This window comes from Mirounga leonina, unplaced genomic scaffold, assembly GCF_011800145.1.
Source record: "Mirounga leonina isolate KUSES-001 unplaced genomic scaffold, KU_Mleo_1.0 Mir_150, whole genome shotgun sequence".
Classification (NCBI taxonomy): domain Eukaryota; kingdom Metazoa; phylum Chordata; class Mammalia; order Carnivora; family Phocidae; genus Mirounga; species Mirounga leonina.
In genome coordinates, this window is record NW_023270374.1 from 14,614,635 (window position 1) to 14,640,995 (window position 26,361).

The following is a 26,361-nucleotide window of genomic DNA, read 5'->3' on the forward strand; positions in this document are numbered from 1 at the left end:
CCTACAGAAGCTTGCAACTTCGGCTGGGCAATGTTCTGTCATTTCCGCCTCGGCTGCGGCTCCTTGCCTCTACTGGGAATGAGAAGCAGGAGTTCAGAGGTTCCTGGTCTGGGAAGACACACAAGCACTGGGTTATGGGAAGCCTCCTCCTGCTAATGTGTATTTATACTTTGTGAGCTCTGATTCATCCTAGCATTGGAACAGAAATCTGCTTCCTGAGGTTCTGTTTTTAAATAGATAGTTTGCAAAAACAACAATTATTTTTCTTAACATTTTTTTTTTTCCACCCCACAAGCAGCTAAACATCCCGGCCTGGGCTATGTCAGTCTCCAACAATGCCAACAGACAGCTTGGTTACTGGAGGCAGAAGGGTGCCCTGCAGCAGTTCTATAGGGTGCCGGCCCCAGAAGTATTAAAAACAAAGGTTAGAAACCATTAGGGCAATCTTGTTGCGTCACTTCGAATCCATGAGATATTTCTGGGACTATTAAAAATAACGAATTTCCCTTTGTGAACAGCTGCCTTCCGATGGTAGTTAAAAGTAAGGTAGTGGGGGTGATGCTCACGGGGCCCCGGGTCTCACGGCACTCTACAGGGCACCCTTTGAGAGCGTGTCAAAAGGGCGCGGCTCCCTTGCTTTGGACATAAATTCCACCTGTGTTACTTGCTCTTGCATGCCGGGCACAACCTTCCTGGCTTAGAGTGTGTTTCTTTCAAGTACCAGGCAGCTTTTACAAGTCTTAAATTATGTATCATTAGGCATGGGTCTGGTATTAACCTGTGATACGCGCAAGTCGGGAAAATTACCTTAGTGAAGGCTCTTAAACCAATAAGAACCTGGACCTGAGGCCTGCCTGCTGCCTCCAGGACCCCACCCCCGCCCCTTCCTCTGCAGTATCCACATCAGGGCACCTGAGGGTTGAATTATCCCGAGAGCAAAAGCAGATGCCAGCAACATGAAAGTAACAGCTTTGTTTTAAAGAGAAGCTCTTCTGGCAGGGCCAGTGGGGCTCCTCCGTGGTCCTCGAGGGGAATCCAAGTTTACAGCTGGCTTCCTAATGACTACTCAGGCAACCGAACGGCTTGGCTCCCACTCTGTCCCTGAAGAGTGCAGAGCTGCTTCATTTCATCAGTGCTGAGACATGCGCAGTTGAAAAGCCTCCGTCTTAAGATTCCCTGGACAGGGTTGCAATTGGAGACCTTACCCATCAAAGGCTCTGGAGGGGAAACTGAGGCCTAGAGAGGTTGGAGGACTTGACTTGCCTAAGGCCACACAGGGTTAGCAACAGCCGGGACTAGAACCTCGGGCTCCTACTGCTTGGGTTGCTGCAGTTTCTGGGAATTTGCCAGATTTATGTCCCGATCCTGCCTTTGGTGTGAATTTCAAAGGTACAGAATTGGGAGAACAGTGATTAACGAAAAGGGGCTGCAAAGCCTCAAGGGAGGCTGCAGAGAGCTGCCACAGAGACACTGTCCCCAATCTGAGTGGTGCCTCCTGCAGGTTTTGCCTAGAAAGTGTCATCTTTATAAATCTGACAGCAACAGGTATTTTCTGAACCAAAGGCCAAGCCCCGTCCCTTCGGAGGTGGTTCCTTTGTTCTTGGGCAGCTTCAGATTTCCCTCTCAGTTTCTGCTTCACATAACTAGAACATAAGACGGCAGGAAAAGAGGCTCAGAAAGGAAATGGACAGCCCCACTCACTACAGCCTACTCTTCTGTGCACACGCACGGCAGGCACACGCACGCGCACGCGCACTTTACACCTCTCAGGGCGTTGGTACTGCTCTCCGTGTATGAAAGGGGGTTGGGAGGGTCCTGGCCAGTGTCAGGTGATGCCAACTGTGATTCGGCTTCATCCCACATTCCCTAAACACTCCTGCTTCGCCCGGCAAGCTACTTCCAGGTTATTCATGGAAAAATCACCTGAGCATTGAAAAATACTAACATCCTAGTAGCCTGAATGCAATGCAGTTCGCCCCGTCCAGCGTGCAGCTGGGCCAGCCCAGGCAGATCTGGGAGTTCCTGGCACTGCCTGTGGGCAGCTCTCCTTCCTCCACCCAACACCCCAAAAAGCCTACTCCCCCATGCTCTCCCCACCCACCACGGGGGGGTTAGGAACATATCCCACAAGTCATCTTTAACCTGTTTGTCGTGTCAGGGTAGGCCAGAACTACATATTATGCAAAAATTTCCCATGCGCTGAGGCACCCACGCTGAATGACTGGGAAAAACCCTGTCCTAGAGACCAAAATGTAAGCCCTCCAAGTTCAGGACGTTAACAAACAGATATCCTCTCTCTGGGGGCTCTCTCTGGCTTTGCCGGTTGGTGTGTGGAAGTGTTTTTTAAATGGAATCAAGGCCCAACACAGAAAGGGAGAGCACGAATGTGAAACAGCTATAGGTTTGCACAAAACTACAGAAGTGTCTGTGAGCAAAAGGAAAGCGAGTGGGAAGGGGCCCGAAGGGGGTGGGCAAGGCCTCACCACAGCCTTGGGCTTTCCCCACACAGCCATGACCCCAGAATTTCTGCATTTCCTGGGAGCTCTTGGTACAACACTCAACAAAAGATGTCCTGAACATTTCCTCCAGGGTGCTGTGCCTCCACATGGGCCTGATGGGTGGCCTGTTGCTTTCACCTTCTCGGTGTACAAAGCCAGGCTGTCTGCTGAGTGGCAAAGGCATATGCTCTGGAGCCAGACTTCCTTGATTCCAATCACAGCTCTTCCTTCCCGATTTCTGGCATGGTGTTTTTTGCCTGTGTGGTGTTAACCTCACACAGCTGCAGCCCAACAGCAGAATTTCTGGCCTTGGGAGTTGGACAGACCTGGATTCTAGGCTCTGCTACTTACTGACTTTGGAAAGTTTCCGAAATTCTTTGCATCTTAGTTTCCTCATCCATGAAACGGTGATAATAAATGTGTGCCACTGTTCGTATTCATGAAAAGCGCTGCAGGAAGAAGAAAGAACACTGCTCTGTGGGATAGGATATAGAGTCCACTAAAAGATTAAGGAATCCAGCTAGATTCCAGTGACAGTCTCTGTTCTCGCCACTAACTGGGCCCCGGGCCTGAGAAGAGCTAAGGAAAGGTTGTTGGATATGGAGGTTGACAGAAATCTAAGATGGCCCCCAGAGATTCCTGGGCCCTGGTTATTTGATCAAACACTAATCCAAGTACTGCTGTGAAGGGATTTTGCAGATGTCATTAAAGTCCCCAATTAGCTGGCCTTAAATTATGGAGATTTTCCAAGTGGGGCTGACCTAATCACAGGAGCTCTTTAAAAGCAGTTTTTTCTCTGGCTGGTCACAGGAGAAGTCAGAGATACAAAATGTGAGAGATTCGGCACAAGGGACGTTTCTTCATTCTTGAGATGGAGGAGGCTTTGTGGCAAGGACCTGAGAATGGCCTCCAGTTGCTGAGTGAATTCCCCTGGCCAATCCCCAACAGGACAATGGAGTCCACAGTCTTAAAATGGCAAGGAACTGAATTTTGCCAAAAACCCAAGGGGGCTTGGGAGTAGGTCTTTCCCTAGTTGAGCCTCCAGATGAAGATACAGCCTGACTGACACCCTGATCAGAGCCTCATGAGACCCAGAGCAGAGGATCCAGCTAAAAAGTATCAGAACCTGTGAGATCATCAATTTGCACTGTTGCAAGCTGCTAAATGTATGGTTGTTACACAGCAACGGCAAAGTTCTCCTCCAAAGGGAGCTGTCCCAGGCTCCATCACGTGGTGGTGCGGGTCCTGGCTACACAAATCGGCTTTTCCCCAGTCAGTTCAGTGCCTGCTATCTATCAGTGTAGCAGAAAGAAAAGTGCATTCAAGATAAGAATGAACTAGAGGACCACAAAAAAACTTGGTTCCCAATTAAATTCTACAACAGTGTGTGGTCTGCCAGTGTAGACAGCTCTCGACAGCCTCTAAAAGTAATAGAACATGGTTCTGTCTTCCATATCCAACCTCCCTACCCTTTTACACAGTTAGAGCCAGATGAGGTTAAGCCCAGGTGCTTGGCCTTGCAGGACTCCAGGACACATGGTCTTGGGTCAGTTTTCTCTCCTTATGTGATAATGTTTGATTCATTTTCTTGATGAGGTTTTCAGAGGACTGGACGTCCCAGAAATACTTGGTAATGGCCCCCTCCCACTAAGCAGCCTTTCCCTAGAAGGAAGTTCCCTCCTCGGCTGTCCTCACTGCGCAGTGGCCGTTTGCTCTGGACTGAGTCAGAGCTAAATATCAAGCCCAACTTTCTCTTGTACCATCTGCTCTGTCCTGAGCCTGCCCTCAGAGGGGCAGCTGGCTTAGGTGAACACGCATAGCCAGTGGCAGAAAGTTTAGGTTTCTCTTAAGTTCAGTGAACTTTTCTAAAGTGTTACCAGGGCCTAGAATTAGACCTTATAAACTTTCAGAACAAGAGCTAAAATCATTTCTACAACCAGGATCCAGAACATGCAATTTGATAAACTCGTGTTGAGGAATACTATCTTCAAGAGAAAACAAAGCCAATTTGATGTGGAATATTCACAGATGGACAGTATTCTTGTCTTTGAGCCTGTATAGAGATTTTGGTTGAGATCCAGAAGGTTCTTCTAGCTAGAGATAATTAGCATCAAAACAAGAACCCCAATAGCAGATCCTCTGAATCTCTGACATGGAGAGCTCTTCTCCCAGAAGTACTTTCGTACTGATGGGCACTTTTCACTGGGGAGCCACCGGAGGACACTTTACTAGCTGTCCCAGGGTCTGCCCAAGCAGTCACCACTCTGCTCTAGATGGTCACCGTGCCAAGCAGAGACACTGGGAAAAGGCTCACCAGGGAAGCATTTTAAGGGGAACATAAAAATCAAAGCGGTGCTGTAGCTTCACAAGCCTCGATTCATTCTGGCATTGTTACAAAAGGGCCTTCTAGGCTCCTCCTACTGGGACACATCCCAAACACCCAGTCTGCCACATCAAGGCTGGAGGTTGTCCTAATTCACCATTCCACCTTCTCCCTGTGACAACAGGAATGGATGGGCTGGTATTAATCCTCCCAGGCACCCACAGTGGTTTGGGAAAGAGCCTTCTGCATGCTTCTCACCAGCTGAGCCTGTTAAGGAGGAAGAGAAAAGGCCTTATGAGCCACTGGGCTTAGAAAAATTCCCAGTCAATCCATCACCTGCCTCCTCCTGAGAAGGGTCTGCAGTGCAACGCACAGTTCCCGGGGCAGGTGGAGAGAGGGATGTGAGGCAGCAAGTGGAAGTAAGAGCTGTGTGTCTGTGTCCCCACGTCAGAGAGAGAGAGAGAGAGAGAGAGAGAGAGAGAGAGAGAGAGAGTGTGTGTGTGTGTGTGTGTGTGTGTGTATCTAAGCGCGGAGACAGGACCAGTAATAGAAGAGCCGGTGAGAGGGCGTGGGAGACTGGGAACTTATTTATAAAATCTCTTCTGCCCTAAAGCAAGTCAAACTCCCTGCTGAGGAGTTGCTTTTTCTTCCTCCCTTTTGAGTCTTGTGTGCTGAACTGACCTCTCCCCGGCAGAGGTCAGCGCTCTGCTCACCCCGCACACACTCGGCCTTCTGGGGCTTGATCGCCTCAGAAGCCTGAAGACGAGAGAATCCTCAGCTCTAATTTCTGAGAGAAAAGCTGTAGTAAATCTCGTGAGGAAGCTGGTCTGCATGTGTGTTTTAAAGAAATATATTTACGTGATGATCTTTTGGGAACTGTGGAGAAAACAAAAGGCCAACAAGAACACTGTACATCACTGGAGTCCCCTCCCACAGCCTACTTCACCCACTAAAATAAATCAGGCTGGGTAATGAATGAGGTTTTAAGAAATGTAACCGAACTTAAAATACAAGGTCAGCATCTCATCCTAGGTAATCCTTTGGAGGATGAGAAATTCTCCTGATTTTCCCACAGGGTTATTTCAGATGTGCTTTCTGAGCCAAACTATTTTAAAAGCGTTCATTCTTCCACTGCCCTGCCAAATGTGAACTTGAGATTCACACGCACTTTTCGAGAGCTTATTAGTGATATTAATGATCATGGATCAAAGGCAAACCCTAGACAATTATTTAGGTGCTTTAAAAACTCGTCTTCTGTATGAGGGCAACAATTTCTCAGTGTTGGCAAAGACGAAGCTGCTCTGATGTGCTGGGTCTAAAGCAGCATTACTGACATAGAGGGCCTGAAGGGGAAAACAAAACATATCTCTGTGGGTGATTAAAATGTACGCCTATTGACACCTTGTCACCAAAGCGTTTCTCATTCATTTAAAAGTAGGCACACTCCTGACTTACACGCCCCCTTTATAAAGGACACTCAGCTCTGAGCACACCCTGCCTCTTTTAACATCCACTATTTAAACACACACACCACCCCCCTACATTTTAAAACAATTTTTAACTATGGCTTCTCATTAGAATCAGTGTTTGAAGTGTTTTTAAAACTGCTGATACCCAGGCCAAATTTCAAGGATTCTGATTTAACTAGAAACTACTAAGGTAATTCCAAAGTGTGGCCAGTGGGAAGAACCTGTTTTTTAAATGGATACAAAAATTACCACATGGGAGTGGTATGTTTACCTTCGGTGTGGCACTTAAAATAGGAGAGAGAATTTTATTTGACAAAGGAAGAAACTGAGGCCCGGGAGGTTAAGAGACTTGTCCCAAAACACACAAACCAATTAGTGGCAAAGCGGCAGCCTGAACCCAGGGTTTGCAGCCTGGAGCACCACGCCATCTCCAGGCTCTGGATCCCCAGCCCAGACCCCAGGCCCAGGGCAGGTCAGCCTCCCCGTGGGCCAGGCCAGCCAGCCTGCTGGCAGGGGCAAACCACAAAGAAAGGCGCTTTGCTTCATCGACTGCAGTGGTTCTCAGCATTTCACGCACAGCTTTTCAAATGTATTATCCCAACCTCATATTGAAATGCCTCTGAAAGGTTATGTACAGATCCAAGGGGAGATACATATACAAGCAATAAGAGGGGCCTGAGATCCCGTCATAACAGGCAGTGTAGACAAAGAGTTGGCCCAGGACTTTATTCAGTGGTGAACAAGGACTAGATCCACTTAGAAAATGGAAATGAATCCACTTGGGAAATGTCAAGATTTTTCTGGAAAGGAGTCAAGGTTGCATACTTTAACTTCTCACAAGAGGGATTTCTCTTAGCTCACAACTGGAAGAAATGGGAACATATCTGCATTGTAAAGACCACCCCAGAATCTTACGGGCCAATTTAATCATAACACCCCACACAGGGTTCTCCAGACCTAAATGTTCAGAAGCAGAGCTCCTTGGGATTATTTTAACATAGTGCTCAAAACCTCAGAGTTGCTTCAAGAAGGAAAAAATCTCTAAGAGAATATAATTTTAAATCGCAGGTTCAGAAAAGGGCATTTTGGATGTATATTCCTTGGGGCTAACTCACTTGTTTTGGAGAAAAGTGATACACACTCATTTAATTTTTTTAAACAGTTTTACTTTTTATTTACAAAGCAGGTTCGTTTCCTCTACATACTACTTTGACCCATGTACTTTCAGACACGTTCAACTATTCAAGCAGTTTAAACAAAACAAAAGACAGGATAACTGTGATAGGGAAAAAAGAACTCTCCTGGTGATGACTGCAGCGTCTGGCTTCCTAACTTGACTAATGAAACTTATTCTGGGGTTCTGTCAAATCCACATCTATGGTCACCTGATCAGATGCTTTGGGGACATACGTATGGTTTTATTGATTCTTGTTTAATTTAAGAATCAAGATTTTTGATAAGTAATTCTAACGGCAATTATAAAGTAACACATGGTAATATTATGCTGCACAATAAAACTTACTTGAATGTGATTAAAGTCCAGTATTGAGTAGTTCTCCACAATTAAAGGTAATAATTTCATCCACTCAAGTCCCCTCTGTTAAGCACACACATTGACATATATTTGTTCCTTGTCTTGTTAAATAAATATAGAAACCAAATTAGAAGGAGTTCTGCAGATTTCTGAGAATTTAACTATATCATTAAATTGCAATACCAATGATCTACATAGTTAGACTGCTGTCCTGAGTAATTATCTGCATTAGCTTCATTTTATAATGCTTAATTTACTTAAGGAAGATTTTAAACTACTTAACAGAAATCAGCGTAATTTTGATTTTTCACTTGCTCCACCGTGTTTCAATTCATTAGTGTTTCAATAACAAGGAATGAACTCTATCATCTTATCAAATCTTAACAAAATGAGCATGGAAATTTCCTCATAAGAGAAAAGAAGAAATTGAAATGATTTCCATACTCAAGTCATGGAACTCTGAAGAGAGGATTTTGACTCTTAGGAGAGGCATCTGTTACCTCAAAAGGAAGGCCACTCACTAAAATTCTGTGGAAATAGGACAGTGGGGCCTGCCAAGGCATTCAAGGAAACTGGGAATGGCAGCACTGTGATCCCAGGCCGACTCTTGGGCATAGAGGTTTCCTTCCCTTAGGTGCTTTGCCCTTACCAAGCTCTTGCTAAAATCAAAGGCCGTGCGATGCAAAACAATTCATGCTAAAATCCAAACATGACACCAGAAGCAAACAATTAACTGGGATCCCACTGTTATCCCTAAGACATATCTTGAGATAAGAAATAAGCTATATTTTCCATAAATCAAACTACAGAGGTTTTAATGATTCTTGCTTTTTATAAAATGAAGTACATTTTCTTACTTCTTTAACATAAATAAACAAAAGAGCTATAGCACTCACTCCTCTCTCCCCAAATGGTTGCTCCTTTGCATTTAACAATTTACATGCATATCTGGACAACAGTTAACCTCCAGTGGCAAAGAAAAAAAAGTGTAAGAAAAATCACATTGACTATTCTCAGAGATTTGTTTATAGACATTAAACAACAACAACAAAAACACAACACTCAACATCAATCTATTAAAAAGTCATCTGAAAGCACATGGATGTGACTTAAAAGCCATGACACTGAGATAGCTAGGGAGTTCAAAGTTGTAACATTAACAGAATCGGATCCATATTTCTCCCAAGCATCAGAATTACAGGGACTTGAATATAAATTGAGTTTGGGTTATTAAGTGGTTGAAGAATTTGTTCTTTTTGTCTGAGAATATTGACAGGCTCTCAGATTTTCAGATGCGGAATTAATAAGATTATTAAGAACGTCAACACACATACCACTCCCAGTCGTGGAGAACTCTGCATTTCCTAGCTAATAAGCAACAATAAAACCTGGCAGCCATTTTCCCCTTTGTACTTTCAAACATCCAAAGAATCACACAACCACTCAAGTAATAAGAGATCCAGGGGTGTTTCAGACATGTGGGAGAAAATGCTTAAAGGCAAAATTCCTCAGACACATGCCACAGTGCGGAAGCAGAGAGCTGCTCCCTCCGTTAATCCTGTCACAATCCCATGTACATGTGGGCTGTGAGAAAGACCCTGTCAACCTACAACCAAAGGTGCTATTTTCCCTTTGAGGTCACAGTAATTGTTATTTCCACAAATACACCAAACTCTAAAGCCAAGGCTGTTCTTGAGAGAAAATCATTAAATCACAAAGATTGGCTTTACCTGCTGTGCAGGCCCTGGTTAATAAATGAAATGAAAACTTTTCAACTTATAGCTTTTCTCTGGCACCTCTATTCCAAACATCTCCTTCTAGTGCTGGGTTAACAGCTAGTGTTCTGAAATGGTTGTCTTTTTTATTCGAGATTCCGTTCTAGGGAGCTTATTGTTTTTTTGGCCGATCACCTGGGTTATTCTTTGGGCCCCTTTCTGTTTAAACTGTTCCAAGAATTCTGTTGAAGAAGATTCAATGACACACTCTGCCCCTGACTTCGGTGAAGAGCACACCTAGAACAGTTGTCACTCCAAGAGAGGGGGCCCATAGTGGAGCATTTCCGTTCTGTGCAGTCTACCCCCAAATGGATGAATACAATCTGCTTGACTCTGGGTAGTATTCTGTTGGGCTCCCTCTTCTCCTACAGAATGCTTTGACTGGAATCAGCTAAGAGCAGGGAAAAACCTGCGGGAAGAGGAAAGGTCACTGGTGGGCAGGCCATGTTCCTGGTGGGGGTGGTGGGGGTGGTGAGGCTGGGACCACGAGAAGGGGACAAGTGTCCAGGCAGTGTGGGGAACATCAAAAGAATAGCATCTACGTTCATGGCCAAGGGTAGTGACCAACACTGAACTTCGTGACCCAAAATGGTGTCAGGGAGTACAGTTGCCTCTTAAGGAGTCCTACCCTTCAAGTGGGAAAGAAGTCAGAGGCAAGTATAGAATGAGCTAGAGAAACAAAACCACAATTAGTTTTGAGCATTCTGAACCACCTACACTGTGTCTGTTTCCATATTCTTTTATTTCATTGGGCTTTTTCTGGGTTATTTTTCTGCTAACTCCAACACTCTGGGAATATACTTGATTTTCCTTGTTACTAGGGAGGTGCTACTTCAAAGGACCACACAATGTTGAACAGAAAAAAAATGTATTTGATGGGTGGCCTTTGAATATGGTTTTTCCCCTATTTTAGAATGAAATTGGGTTAAGAAAATCTTTAGTAGGTGTCCATCCAAAATAAGTCATTGCAATGATTCACTCTGTGACATTTCAGCAAGCCCACTGGAGACATTAGTGGGTGATACTGCAAATGGAAGCCTCCTGTTTTGAAATTCAAACTGTTTGTGACGCCTTCCAACTGGGAAACTGGAAACTCTGGCCACTGAGTTCCCCTTGGGTTCTAATCCTTCCTGAACCTAACCAAAATCTTAGAGGTGGGGGCAAGGGCAGGGACAGGGACACGCCTGGGCTACAAGGGAGAGCAAGCCTCTCCCTCTACTGTCTTCCTCTAATGCTGAGCCAAATTACCCACCAACTTCTAGCACTTCTTAGGGTAACACTTTTGTGGGTGCTGTGGCCACCATGCTGTAGAGAAACCAGGAACAGAGCAGCTCAGAAGCTGAACCCATGTGTTTTACAAGTCTGAGAGGGCATGAGGGGGTGCCTGTCCACATGTGGGCCTCAGGCAGATGAGCTGGAGGCCATGGGAGCCAGGCTGGAGGGAACAAACACTAGGGAGTCTCCAATTAGTCCAGTGGTTCTCAAACTTGAGCATGTTTCAGAATTGCCCAGAGTTTCTCATTCAGTAGATCTGGGGTGGGGCCCAAGGTCTGCATTTCTAACACATTTTCAGACAGTGATGCTGGGCCCAGAACCAGATGTTGAGGACCACTAGCCTGTTCCTTCACTTCTGCCCAACTCAGGCTGAGGAACAAGAGAAGAAATTGTACCCCTATATACAGCACTGTCTTCATGTGGCCCATTGTATGGTCTGCCCAGTGATGAGTCACAAAGGCACATGACTGGTTTCTTCATGCAGTTCGTTCAAGAATGGGGTCATCCTTGACAAGGTGAATGGCTCTGAAGACAGAAAAGTATGATGAGAAAGTAGCAATGTTGTTAGAAAAAGCACATAGCCTCTTGCAGATGAATGCGTTAAAAATTAACCCTCACACGGAGCTCTATTTTCTATACAAAATAATCATTCTAATTCCTTTAACATCAGGGCAGCTACACACACCCCTCTCTTTCTGCACCTTCAGCCATTATATACCCAACTACAAGTTTGCAGTCCCCGTTAGTAAGTTAGTGGCCTCTTCCGTACTTCTTTCTTTTCTTGGTTGGGCTGCCCCGGATTGCAGATAATCTTTCACTGTTTGTGGCTGAGCCGGTTTGCTGTGCCTGCCCTGGCTGATTTTTTGTAAGATGTCCGGAGGAGAGATTTTCCAAAACATGCAACTCTTCATTAGATGCCGTTTTTGCCAAACCTTGTTTCAAAAGTAACCCCGGATCTGACAGCTCTGAGGCTGGCAAAACCCTGACAGCTTTGCTTTTTTCCACTATTATTTCTCTTGGGACTAATCGATCACTTCCAAGAGAAACTCTCTTGTGGTGGTCAACGTCTGCTGCAGAGCCGCGGTTCCTGCGTTTCTGTTGTGTTCTGGCCCCTTGTGGACTTTGTTTTGGACCTGGTGATGCTGACTCACAGCTACAGACAGGGCTCCTGCCTAGAAGCCCTGTCTCTAACCACTCCCCGAAATGAGGTTTTTGCTGGCTGCTAGTGTCTTCTGGCTGGGTCTGATGAACATTTTCCAGCTTTTGAACAGGAAGCCCCCAGTGGCTCTCAGCTGCCTTTATGTAATCTTTTGCTTGTCCCGTGGACTCTGATGGGGGACTGGTTGAAGCCCAACTGTCACCCCTCCTCCTCGTTATCTCTGCCATCACTGGGTCACTAGAAGTTCCCACAATGTCCCTGCTGCTCCATGATTTGCTCACAACGCTGCTTTTTGTTTCAGTTCTTTTCGCACTAAAACAAAGAAAGATTTTGTTTTGTTTTGTAAAGCTGTAATGGCATGCTGCCCTCCAATTCCTATACCCCTTATCACGTTTCTTAGACCTCAAAAAGGAGGCACGTGCTACCTTTCCTTCTCCTTTACCTCCCTGGCAAATCTAGAACAATCCCTTAGTGTTATGTTTAAATTCAGACTGGATCAAGCAAGAGCCATCACATTTTCCAACACACGAGGATTAGTTATTAAGATACACGAGGACAGGCTTTGTTTCTTGATCACTGGGTTTGCAATGTAGTTATATTGGAGTTATGATGGATCTATTTTAACTAAGGCAGGGAGGTGTTCATTTCAGATGTGGAGAGTCAATATTGCCTAAATGTGATATATTGTTTTTATTACTGCAGAAGTAAATCAGATACATCCAAAGCACAGGCTGTGTGTGCGCGCATGTGTGTGTGTATGAGCACGTGTGCACGCAAGGATGTGCTTATACGCACATACACACACCTTTTCTATAGCACACACAAAAGGCAATGCAAACTTCAGTCTGATTGTAAAATTCACTTTGAGGGGCAGGGCAGGAGCGGCATGGGGAGAATTGAGAGACTGGAGACTTTAACTTCAACACCGATTTGCAGGCTTGTGAATAACAAGAAATTTCTTAAACCACCAAACTCAAAACACTGAAGCTGAAATATTTACTTTGGCTAAGCTTTAGTCTGGAAACACACACACACATACACACACACACATGTTCTTATTGTTCCTAATCAGAGGCATGAGGATTATCATAATTATTAGAATCAGAACCTGCATTTTAGCAAAGGAATGTATTTTTTTAGATGGGTCTGTAGTCACTTGGAAAGCTGTATGAAACACACCACCAGACAGGTGCTTTTCATCTTCAAAGCGCTTGCAATTAATTACTCCTTGCAACACACCTGTGAAGCAAGGACTCGCTCCCCACTGTCCAGAATGCAAGAGACAGTCAGGAAGGCAGAAGGGCAAGCATGGGACTTAGGGCAAGGTCGGTGCCAGAGGGAGTTTTGTGATTACTTTCTATGAACTCCTGTTGAGTCCCAGACTTCATGTCACATATCCATACACACACACACACACACTCAAAAAGAAGGAAAAGAAAACTTATCGGACCTACATTTCTTTCAGAGCATTTCTCTTGCGCCTTGCACTGGGAGGAAGTGAACTCTCCGCACACTCAGCAAAATAATCAGACGCTCCGTGGAGAGCTCCTTCCGTCTACTCCAAAAGATAACAAAGGTTCAACCAGAAATCTATTAGCTGAACATGAGAAAAAACAGTTCTGCTCTGAATGCCCCAGTGAACGGATTTTTGTGAAGACTAGATGAAACCACTTAGTGTTAAGCTATTTTAATTTTTTTAAATCTAGAACTTTTCAGTAAATGTCACTTTTTTTGGACTCCTACCCAACGCAGTTCATATGTTAATCTGCACCACAGACATACAAGACTGTAAGAGAAAGGATGTTGGTTCCAAACCATCTGGGAACTCTTGGCCAATATCTGCTAACTTTGTGGCCCCAAGTGTGTTGAAGCCCAGAATCACAGTGCCAGGCAGCAGCATGTGTGTGAGCTCTGATCTTCCAGAGAGACCTGGTGGCACCATGGTCTGTACCCTGATTAGCCTAAGAATTCCACACATTTTCTCTATTTACAAAAATACAGAACTTGGCCTTTGCAAAACTCAAGGCTACATAAGTGAGTTAAGCCTTTGAATACTGGTACTTTGAAAACTGAAGTTTGTGATTCTTGGCTACCAGAAAACTGGGAGTTTTTTCTTAAACTAACAGCACTACCACAGTTTTTACATAATTCAGAGATTATCTGTGTATCTATCATTATATGTTCCCAAGGAAGCATCATATAGAAGTACTTATAAAATGTCAAAAACTCCCAATCTTTGCCAACATTGACCTATTTCATAGTTTTGGAATCATTTCCTTTTTGTTAAGTAGATAATCCAGACAAGGTGTTAACTCTTCTCATTTCCTGGGACAGTAAGTGCCCTTCTCCACCAAATTCCACAGTAAAATGTTGAGGCCATAAGGAACAATTTTGGGAAATTATCAGTAGGTCCCTTGCTTTAGACTTACATTGGAATTTAACAATGGCAGTCCCAGAACGCCTGGTAGACAGCAGCCATCAGTATGATGCCTGGGTGCCCCACAGGCCAGTGCTCTGACCTTTGTGAAATCACTACCCTGCAGCCCCGAGTATGAGTCTTTAGCTCCCGCTAATCCCGCCTATGGTTTCAGACCTGGATCAATGTCACTCATAGTCATATCCAGTTATAACCTAAGTCAGTTTTAAGAGTTAGTGAACAGGATATTGTAGGTTTTATTGGATTATACTGCATTTTGATGCTTCTCCCTTTCTCCCCTTAAGACTTACTAGTCGACTAAATAGAGCTACAGTTTTAAAGTTAAATAAGAGAGAGAGAGAGATGGAGGGGAGGGGGAAGAAAGGGGGAGAGAGAGAGGGGGTACAGGGAGAGAGGGAGAAATGAGAGAGACAGATTTATGTGTGAAACACTTCTAAACATGCCCTATAAGTACAGTAGATTTTCCCCTTATGACCACACCCTGTAAGTGCTGTATTTTCAGAGCTGAACAATTAACATAAGGAGCATGAGTCAGGCTTTGAACAACTCTGTGGGAACCAGAAAGCCTTTTGCTATTAGGAATGATGTAAATTCCCCAAGGCTTGAAGAAGTCCACAATGGAAGGCAGACAGGGTCATAAATAACAACAATGGATACTGCGTAGCCCACATAAAGTATGATGCCGCGATAGTGACACTCGTCAAATCTTATGCTAGATCCAATCTCTGCCTTCATTTATTTATTTTTTAAATTCAGTTTAAAGAGCACTATGTATTTCCTATGGGAACTTCAAAAACTTCTTTAAGAAACATGACAATTGACTCTCGTCCCAAATTCCTCTGATCACAAACAATGGGGGAAAATGTCCTTGGAAGGAAAAGGACAACAGAAAATGTGATGGAGTGACATAAGGAAATGTCCAGTTCAGAAAGGGCAAAACCTGTGACTTCGGTTTTAAAAAAGAGAGAAAAAGAAAAGAAAATGGCAAGGCAGGGTCTCCTGCTTACAAATTAAAACCACATTTGGCAATTTGTTGAAGGAGGCATATTTACATTTGTATGAAGACTGGGTGGGCAGGAAAAAAAAAAAAAAAAAAAGCTTAGATTCCTTCTTCAGTCCTTGAACTGTCAGATCTCATTAGAAATCTCTCATTCTTATTTTTCTAGGGTCAAGTCATTCCCCTTTGTCACTAAATCGCAGCCTCCAGAGCCCCCCAAAGAAATATTCCAGAGGAAGCAGTGATCCTCTGGAACAGGGACTGGGAACAGGATTTCCCAGGGGAGTTGTCCCGATTACTAATGGCTTCTCACATCTGGCACCAAAATGTAATCTGTGGCTTATCCAGAGGCAAAACTCTAAGGTACAGACCATGGGTGTTCGGAAGTGCTTCTTGTGTTTACCTAAATGACACTACTCCTTTTTAGATTCTGCCTTGAATAATGACCCAGACATCTTCTGCAAAGAATACACACGAACTCAATATATTAAAAAAGGTTACCAGTTGGCCATCCAAAGTCCAGAATGCACACTCCACGGGGACTCAGTTATTTAAGAAAGAGGTTAACCAAGGGGCGCCTGGGTGGCTCAGTCAGTTAAGCATCTGACTCTTGATTTTGACTCAGGTCATGATCCCAGGGTCCTGGGACTGAGCCCCACATCAGGCTCGGTGCTCAGTGGGGAGTCTGCATGTGATTCTCTCTCTCCCTCTCCCTTGGCCCCTCCCCCTGCTTGCTCTCTAAAATAAATCTTTTTTTTTAAATCTCAAAATACCACTAAAAAAAAAAAAAGAAAAGGAATAGGTTAACCAAAGGGCTCTCTTTGGGCCTTCATCAGTGATTCTTCTTAACCTAGAGGCTAGCTCTGAGTCTAGCCAAGGAATAAAATCCTGCAAGTATCATCACCTGCCCTGTCCACTCCCCACCCATTTACTTTTTAATTTTTGGTAATGCTTTCATTTTTAGTTTTAAACTATCCAGCTGTAAAGAGTGTCTATGTACAGTTCCAGGACAAAACCAAAAAGAAGTAGGGCAGGGCCACAGGCCCCAAAGGGAATCTAATCCAGGGGGACACCTTCCTTGACAGATTGAGCAGCCCAGGAAAGCTCCCACAGCAAGGGATCAGGTCTTGTTGCAATCCCCAGGGATGCTGTGGAGTCTAGTGGATGAACCCTGAGGCTAAGGATGTGTGCCCTAGAACAAGTCCAAAAGGAAGGCTGAATGGGTGAGTGTTTAAGTATGAAGATCGGTGATGTTACCTCAGTGCTGTCTGGTCTGACTTGGGAAACACATTTTAAATTTGTGGATAGAAAAGACTGCAAAGAGAATCCCCACCAGAATTATCGAGGCAGCTAAGACATGCTTCCTGCCTCTAATCAGAGAATGGGCTGGATTTAAATATAGTTAGAAATACTGGCTGATGTTCAAGTTACAAAGGCAAATCGAAACTGTGGATAAATCAAGGTGTTCACTCCATGGTGACTTACTGAATACCAGTTTTGAGTAGAACACGGTTGGATTAATGAGGGATGGGAAGAGAAGTTGGCCTAAAAAGACATAAGAAACACCTGCTCTTGAGTTTATAACCTCCTCAAGGAGCCTGTAAAACACAGCTGAGGCTCCCACAGGCTATTGGGAAGACTGTCACCAAGGGAGCTTTTCAAAAAATATAGATTCCCAAGACCCATCCCTGAAAGTTCTGATTCACCAGATCTAGGGTGGGACTACGAGATCTATATTTAGGTTCCCAGGTGATTCAAGCACTGCTGATATACATGAAATAATACTTGACAGAACAGAGCAACAGATAAACAAATGTAAACCGGTCCACTGAGGCAGTGTTTGGCAAAGTATGGTCCAGTTACCTCAGGCATCAAAATTACCGGGGGAGCTTGTTAAAAAATGTTCCAGATTCTACCCCAGGATCTACTGCATTTGGATCTCCAGGGGGTAGAGTCAAAGCATATGCATTTTAAGCAATTTCCCCAGTGATTCTGATACCCAGCAGAGTTAATGAACTTCTGCCCACTCTAATGGAGCACGGACAGACTTGATAACTGAGCAGAGTCCGGCAGAATCATCCAATCAAGCAACACTGAACTCTGTACTGAACACTGTTTTTAGGCCTTTGTGGAAAAGGATGTGGACTCACAGAAAACATCCCTGCTCTCACGGAATCTCCATCCCATGGGGAAGACAAGAAACAAATAAACATGATGTGTCAGAAGGTTGTGATGTTATGAGGAGAAATAAACGTCCAAAGTGTCTGTTTTAGATATGTTGGTGGGGGGGAAGGCTGTAGTAGGTATGAAGATGAGCTTTACCCAGAGATCTGAGTGGAGGGTGAGCCATGTGAACATAGTGCATTTCAGACAGGGAGAAGCATGAACACCCAGGCTCTGTAGATGGTGTGTGCCTGGGGGGAGAAAAAACAGGACAGCAAACCAGGGGAGGGGTTTGGAGGGCAGGTAACAGGTGTGTGTGTATTGGTGGTGGTGAGGGGGGAAAATCACATATGGCTTTCATAAGGATGGCACATTTTATTCTAAGGACAATGATGTGCCTCTGGAAGGTTCTAAGGGGAAAAGTCACTTGGCATTTTAAAAGGATCACTCTGGGTGCCGTAGAGGGACAGATGGACATGGGGAGACCAGTAATGAGACTACTGCAATAGTCCACTCAGAGACGAGGGGTCTTCAGGATCTGGTGATGGTAAGAAATGGTTAGATTGGAAATACAATTTGAAGGGAGGCCCAGTGGAATGTTATCAATGGTTTGGATATAGTTGGTCAGAAGAAAAGTCAAGGATGACTCCAAGATTTGTGGTTTAAATAAGTGGGTGAAGGAAGTTACTGGGGGAGGGACAGGCCTGGGGAAGTAGAACCAAGAAATCAACCTCAGATATGTAAACCTGAAGAGTCCTCCTGGGTATCTAAATGGAGATGTTGAGCAGGAAGTTAAGATACAGGTTCCAGGAAGAGAGAGGTCTGGGCTACGGACACAAAGCTGGGAAGTCCATGCAGATGGTATATAAAGTCATCAGTCAGGATAACTCCACTACAGGGTGAGTTTGGATGAGAAAAAAAGAAGTCAAGAAAAGGAGGAGGATTCAGAAAAGGAGATCATGAGGGAACAAAGTGTTTCACTGAAAGTGACAACCACGTCAAATGTGGCTGAGCAGTTAGGAGGGAGAACTGACCAGGGGAAGGCGACTTGACAAAGGCTCTTTTTGGTGAAGTGCTGGGACCCAAGCCTGTTTGGGATGGATGGGTTCAAGAGTGAAGTGGAGACATAGTAGAGACCAGGAGTCTCCAGCAGGAATGTAACATGTGCTGTACATGTAACTTTAAATTTTCTATATAGACCACTAAAAAAGTAAAGAAAACTGGCAAAATCAGATTTCAATAACATATATTATTTAGCCCAATATATAAAATGTTATCATTACAACATGTAATATAAAAATGTTGAGATATTTTATTTATTTATTTTTAAAGATTTTATTTATTTATTTGACAGAGAGAGAGAGAGAGAGATCACAAGTAGGCAGACAGGCAGGCAGAGGGAGAGGGAGAAGCAGGCTCCCTGTTGAGCACAGAGCCCAATGTGGGGCTCAATCCCAGGACCCTGGGATCATGACCTGAGCCGAAGGCAGATGCTTAACCATCTGAGCCACCCAGGCGTCCCGAGATATTTTATATTTTTATACCAAGTCTTTGAAATCTGGTATGTATATGACATTTACAGGACATCATTCCTGACTTGCCACATTTCAAATGCTCCATTTCCATGGCCAAACGTGGTCATGCAGGGCCAGTGCAGGGCCAGTCACTTTTGAAGGATTTTGCAGTAAGCGGGAGCACAGAAATGGAGTAGCTGGATTGGGAGTGGTTAATGGAGGGAGCATCAGTGATGATTCTGGGCATATTTGGAGGATGTGATCTGCTAGTGTGTGCCAAGTTTCACCTGGGTGTCAGGCACTGTTTCAGAAGCTTTGCAACTATTCGCCAATGTCACCCTCGGAAGAGCTTGGTGAACAGATAATATTGTTACTCCCACACTCCAGGGACCTCACTCGACTGGACAAACAGCATGGAAGGCAATACCACTACTCATCTGACAAACGGGGCTTCTGTCAGGAGAATCTTGCTTCAGCTTTCAAGCAGCAGGCTGTAGGCCCTGGGACATCAGTATTAGCCCAGGCTGAAACTGCCGAGGAAGGTCCTTGGGGCCATGAGACCAGACTGCAGGTCACTCAAAGAGCCCCGTGGGTGCACCCCGCCATCACAGCACGGCCCCCAGTGGGGTCCTCCCAGGGCCCTCCCAGCCACACTTAGAAGGGATGACAGGAGCTATCCCACCATACTCTCGTTTCCAGGACTGCAGAACATCCTGCCTGATATGAGGCAATAAAGGGAGAAGGCAGGAAAAAAAGCTTTTCAATGCCATTAAAGTTTTTCTCACAGTAGGACTTACTGTAGTAATGTGGTGCTTTCAGGCTTTATCTTCTTTAGAGATCTATTCTATGGTTATGTACGTATTTCCTCTGATTGTTTTAGTCACTCCTAAATGAAAATAATTAATAACCCAACCAGAATATTTTAAAATTAGGTAACTCATAGTAAAATATTAGGACACATAGTTTTAGGTCACATTCAAAATGTTACCGTGTCTGAATTCTTTGTGATCACATAACTCCCAAGTTGATCAAATCAGGTTGACGCTCCTGGGATGAGGGGGGGCGGGCAGAACGAAGCAGGAGATGGAAGCCAAGGTCTGGTAGTCCTTGGTTGCTTGTCCCGGAGCCCATCTCCCAACTCCCTGATTGGTGGGTTTCTCATCTGTCCTTCTGGACTGTTTGGAAAATTTAAATGCAGCGAGCTATATGAGGCACACTTTAGAAACTGGAAAGTGTTAAACACATTTTCTTGACACGATTGTGAAAGAAAACTTGGTGCCTACAGAAACCATAAAGGGTATGTGAGCAGGCAAGGCTGCCTTGCATTTGTAGAGAACTTATACTTTTCCCCACATCTCATAGGAGCCTTACTGAGTTATTTGGCAGGCAGGTATTGTCCCTATTTGACAGACAAGAACAATGAGACTCGAGAGATTAAGTGTGCTTTTAGCTAGGGGCAGAACTGAGTGGAGAAGGACTGGCCCTCTGTGCAGTGCTTGCCACTGTGCCCAGTGGGGCATCTGTCATCACAGTCAGAGATGCGACTTGTAGAAAGAGTACAGGATGCTGAGTTGGAAGTCCTTGGGTCTAGCCCCCACCCGGTCTCTTCCTTGCAGTGAGATCTAGACAAGCTACTTATCTTCCCTGAACATCAGTTTCCTCTTCTAGAAAAGAGGAATAAGAATATTTCTGTGGTGGACACTCATTCATTTCCTGGAAATAATACTCAGATTTTTGTCTCTAGTCCCCATCTAATGTCCATGCAATACAGAGGCCTTGTCTCCACACCAGATTCCAGAAGTAGGCCCGTGACCCCGTCCAGGCCAATCAGAGTACTGAATTCATGAGCCTCAAAGAAATGCACAAGTTGCAGGTGGCCTGGGAAGAGGCCTGCTCTCTGTTCCCATGGGCCTGGAGCTACCAGAGCCAACCACCACATACAGGCTTAAGAATGAAGCCAACACTGTGCAAGGCAGAGCCAGAAGAAACAGTCCTGATGATATTCTTTGTGCTTCTGATCAACAAGCCATACCTGAAGTCTGGACTTTACAGGCACATGGGCCAAAAACCTTCCTTTTTTGTTAAGCCATTTTGAGTTGGCCTTCCTGTCCCTTGAAAACTAAAAGGTTCAAGACTGATACAATCTCTTCTCAGGTTTGTTGCACTGAATAAGTTATTGTATGTGACAGTGCCCTACAAACAATAAAAGTCTTTTGCAAACAATAAAAGCAGAGTAAAAGTAATATATTATCAACTTATTAGGGCAGCAAATAATAGTATTTAAAGTATAAGCCTAGACCACTTTCGATTATTTGTAACTCTGTGATAAGGCAGACAGAGAAGTTATTCTTGAACTTTAGTGTGATGCCCAATGATTTTCAGGAGCATCAGCATTCTGAAATGTGACATGCTAGGGAATGTCGAGTCACTTACAGAAAAGCAGCCCCAGCACAGCACGAATTCTGACAACGACCACAATCTTAGACCATGATGCACTGTGACCATACAGAAGCCACATGTCTCAAAATGAGGAAGAGGTCTCGCTTTCCCAAATTTCACTTCTAATATTTTCTTAAATTATTTGGTAATTAATAAGTCATGGAAGTAAAAAGGGTAAAACAGGTGGGATGGAGTAGCAATGAACAATTAAAAAAATGTATAGAAACTACATATAAATATCTATATGTATATCTATATTTGTATCTATATATAGACTCAAAGGAACTGCAGGAAAAAGAGGTCAAATGAAAGGGAAAAGGGTATCTCACGAATTCCACTGTAAACTGAAGTCACTTCCTCTAAAGATGGTAAGGATGGAAGACATCTGTACTGAGATACCACAGACAAAGCATTTAATATAGGGACTAGCACCAAGTGAGTCCTCATGAGACGCCCAAGAGGAGGATGTGACCTTCCCCATTTCAGAGATGAGGAAACTGATGCCCTATGAGGCTAAGTCATCTGTCCAATTCCCACAGTGAGGGACAAACCTTTTGCTTCACTCTGTTTCTCTGGGCCAAGTCCCTCTTCCAAGGCCTCCTTTGCTCTGCTTCCTATGAAAGGACCAATCTCTAAGGGAAAGTACTTTGCTGCTGCCCCCTGGGTCAGTAGCAAACACTCTAGGTTTTTGTTTTTGTTGTTGCTGTTTTGTTTTTAATAAAAAGTTGAAGTTTTCTTTTATTCTCAATTGATGACTATGAAACTGTCTTATGCAGATCTAGGGAAGTACCAATAAATAGTTGCAAAGAATGTTAACCTGAAAATGAAATCAGTGAAAAAAATCAAGGAAGTTATTTTGCAGGAAGTACACATTTCACAGGGATTTTCCAGTTTACATTCACCTAACCCTTGAGAACCTAAAAATAAGTCCCACGCACCGCTAGGCCCCACTGTTGAATCGCCATATGAGCATGATGAAACTTGGAAGCTTTAAAGAATTTGCAGGTTTGGGACCTGTGCTTCTTAATGATGGGGGGTTCGCTGACCACTCTGAGGACTGAATGAAAGCTATTTAACTTTGACTAGAAAACTATTAAAAAAAAAACACACCACTTTTTTTTTTTTTTTTAATTTCAGGGAATTCATGAATCACAGGTTAATAGTGCCCAGTTTAAAAGCAGAAGGGCAATATCTGTGAAAAATAGAGAGAAACTTAATGGGGACTACCTCAGGCGAGATACCCTACCTTTAGGGGTCTCCTTATTCTAAAATACCTTCTCCCACAGAATCTGTGGTTGAAAAATGCCAACACCTGCAGGAAGGTTGCTAGCCCTTCATTCAGGTTAGTGATTTTTTTCCCCCTAACATCTCCCGTGGTGTGTGGGCCTGGATGGGATGGGAGAGGAGCCAGGTGGGTAAAGGTGTAACCAGCTACGCAGGGGGTAGGGCCGGCCAGAAGAGGGCCCATGGTACCTCTGGACACCAGTGGGAACAAGGCAGAAGAGCCAGAGAGAAGACATCACAGATGACTGTCTTATTTCAAAATTCTGAGTGCTCAGAGCTGGCCCTCTGCCCAGGGATGCAGAAGGAATAGCTCTTCCCATTTCTCTTGAATGCAGACAGCAAGACCCCCTTTCCAAGACTCCCATCTCATGACAGTAACAGCTTCTGTGAACTAGTCTGGGAACCTCACCCCATTTATGACACGGTTTCCTTGGGAAAATGAGTACTGAATTCTAAATCATCTGCTTACTAAATGAACTTTCTAAACATAATCCACTTGCACGTCACTCTGTGCTATCACTGTGGGTGCTCAGATGAACATATGAGCTTTTACAAATGTGGGCCTGAGAAGTCTGTGGACTCCCAATTCCTATGTACCTCAGAGAAGAGACTGGGCCCTTTCTCCAAAGCCATATCTCATTGTGAGTCTATGGGCAGCTGCTGGAAATGAAAGACATTTTAACTGGTGGTCTCTACCCGTCCTCCTCCTCTGGATGTTGGTTAACAGAGCTCCCACTGAAGGTCACCGGTTTATGCTCTTACTGTATCCCCTCTTCACCACTGACTTGCTGGCTAAATGGGAGTTTATCACTTAACTTTTTTTTACCTCTCTTTTTATAGCTGCAAAATGAAGCTGGGCTGGCAAGTGGAGACAAAAAATGAGGGTGCTGAGCTTCTTGGGAAAATAGTATGTGCAGATGGGTATTCCCATTTCTAGCAGGCAGGGTAAAATATATAGCAATTTGTTAATCTGGTGTTAATGACATTTAAATTGACTCCTCTTCAGGGAAGAATGGAAACAGTAATGATAATATTGGATAAGTGCTTTTGAGTCTAGAAGACATTTTTATATTCACTATCTCACTTATCCTTAGTAATGGAAGGCTTGTATAATAAGCATCACTTTTACCTCTGCTTAACAAAACAGGGGACCAATACTCTGAAAAGCCAAATGACTTGTCCAAGGTCATCCAGAGAGGCAGTGGTCAAAGCCAGGTCTATTAATTTCAAGTTTGATCTCTTTTCTACTTGTTCTATTCCCTGCCCTGTTTTTCCTAACTGAATCTATCATCTAACTGGTCATCAAAGGAAGATTTTAAGTCTGCACTATGGAGAACAAGCACAAAGGATTACAGGGCCCAGAGACATCCTATTCTCTTATTCTATCAAACTAGTCAAACTTTGATATGTCCTACTCCAGCTTATCCAGCTCATCTTATTCTAATTCAGCAAAGGGCAGGTTCCTTTTTATTTTTTTCTTAAAGATTTTATTCATTTGAGAGGAATAGCGAGAGAGAGCACTCGCAGGCGGGTGGGGTGGGGGGAGAAGTGGCGGGGGGAGGGGGTGGAGAGAAGCAGGCTCTCTGCAGAGCAAGGAGCCAGATGCTGAGCTCGATCCCAGGACTTCAGGATCATGGCCTGAGCTGAAGGCAGATGCTCAACTGAGTGAGCCACCCAGGCGCCCAAAGGGCAGGTTCCTTAGGGGTGCTGGAGACAGGGGAACATGAACCATCTCATTCACAAATACTGCTGACTAATCATTGGGGAGAATTTTATTATTAGGAAAGGAGAATGAAACCTCAGGTTACTGTAACATATAAGTGAAGGGTAGTTAATCTTTTTTTAAATTAATTTATTTCCTTCAGAGAGAGAGAGAGAAAGAGTGCCAGCAGGGGGAGGAGCAGGAAGGGAGGAAAGAATCTGAGGCAGACTCTATGCGGAGCGCAGAGCCCAACGTTGGGGCTCAATCCCACGACCCCGAGATCACAACCTGAGCTGAATTAAGAGTTGGATGCTCAACCAACTGAGCTGCCCAGGCCCCCCAAGGACAGTTAATCTTCAACAAAATGATTTCACCTGAGAAAAAAATTTTATCTTCTTTGTCACAGCCTAGAAAAGCTATCCTAGACAGACCAAATCAACCTAGAATATCTCATCCCCACCACCAGCATTTTCACTAGGACACTGCACCTGCCAGCCCGTATAAGAGCAGGTGTGTGACAGCTACTGTCGTTTCCAATTCAACCCAAAGAAAACAGCCCACCTGTAGGCCCTGTTGAGGGTGGGCCCTAATCTGTTCCTCAACTACCTGGTGACCATGTTCTGACCCTTAACACTGGCCACAGGTGACTGGAAGAGGAGAGGGCAGTCAGCCTGGGGAGGCAGAAGGCAAGATGGTGGGCACTGGAGAAGTCCTGCTACTACAGGGCCAAGGAGAACCTGGTCCCCGGAGAAGCCTCCTGCTTGTGTGCACCCCAAAAGTGAAGCCCCATTAGTAGAGGCAGACTGAGCATGTTTATCCCTTAAACCTAAAAACCACAATTAATCACAACACTGATCAATATACAGAATAAAAACCTCACATTACAAACTAAAACAAATTCCACAAAAATATAAGAAAATATAAGTAAATATTTGTCCAACTATGAGAACTAAAACACCAAGATCATCAAAGGCAGAAATCATTACGGAAACCATAAAAATGAGGACATACACACCTACCACACAGCAATGTCATATAATTGAAAGGTAAACGATAAATTCACTAAAAGTTAACTTTCCTTACTATGTAAGAAGTTTTTAAACAGTCAGAGGAGTCCGTGAAATACAAAAATACCAATAGGAAAATGGACACAAACACACAATTCACAAATGAGTGGGTACTGGCTAAAATAAGTACATAGTGATCTCAGCTATCAAGTATCAAGTATGGAGGGGTACAGACTAGGTCATTAAGAGAGGCTGTCTTTAGGTTGGGAGTTGTAGATAATTTTTACTTTCTTTGTAAACAAAGAATTCTAGAGTTTCTGTACAATGAACATGGACAATTTTGGTAAGCAGTTATTAAGTAAAAAACTAAGTTCAGAACACTGTGGGAAATGTGAAATATGGAAACAACATCTTCCCTGTCAAGGAACTTTTCCTAGGGCTACAGGAATCTCTGGTTAATGGCTTCCAAGGAATTTACCACTAGCATTGTTTCGGAAATACAATAAGATGAGAAGAATGGATTCTTAAAAAGCTTATGACACATTATGAAAAACTTAGAAAAAAATCCACTACTTATTTTTTTGATACAAAAAAAGAGTTCTTTTCTCGAATGATCTGATTTATAGTTAGGCAGAAGTTTCCTTATAAAACATTGTCAATAAGGGTGCAAAGTTAATGCATAGTCTAACTATTAAGTAGTTTATTTCTTCTAAAAACAGAAGGTCTGAATTGTTTCTTTATATATTCTTTTTATCTTTCCTAAAATAAAATGTAGCTCTACCCCC

General features: G+C 44.0%; 1 protein-coding gene across 2 annotated transcripts in view; it reads right to left on the reverse strand.

Moving 5' to 3' along the window:
• Positions 1-7,098: 7,098 nt before the first annotated feature.
• Positions 7,099-26,361, reverse strand: part of SLX4IP (SLX4 interacting protein) — a 193,012-nt gene continuing 173,749 nt past the window's right edge. For both annotated transcript variants that reach the window (XM_035005839.1, XM_035005838.1), the window contains 2 exons: positions 13,488-13,588; positions 7,099-12,345 (listed from right to left, as the gene is read on the reverse strand). In XM_035005839.1, coding sequence (XP_034861730.1) covers positions 11,625-12,345; positions 13,488-13,588 — 822 coding nt within the window. In that variant the 3' untranslated portion in view covers positions 7,099-11,624. The remainder of the gene's footprint in view (positions 12,346-13,487; positions 13,589-26,361) is intronic.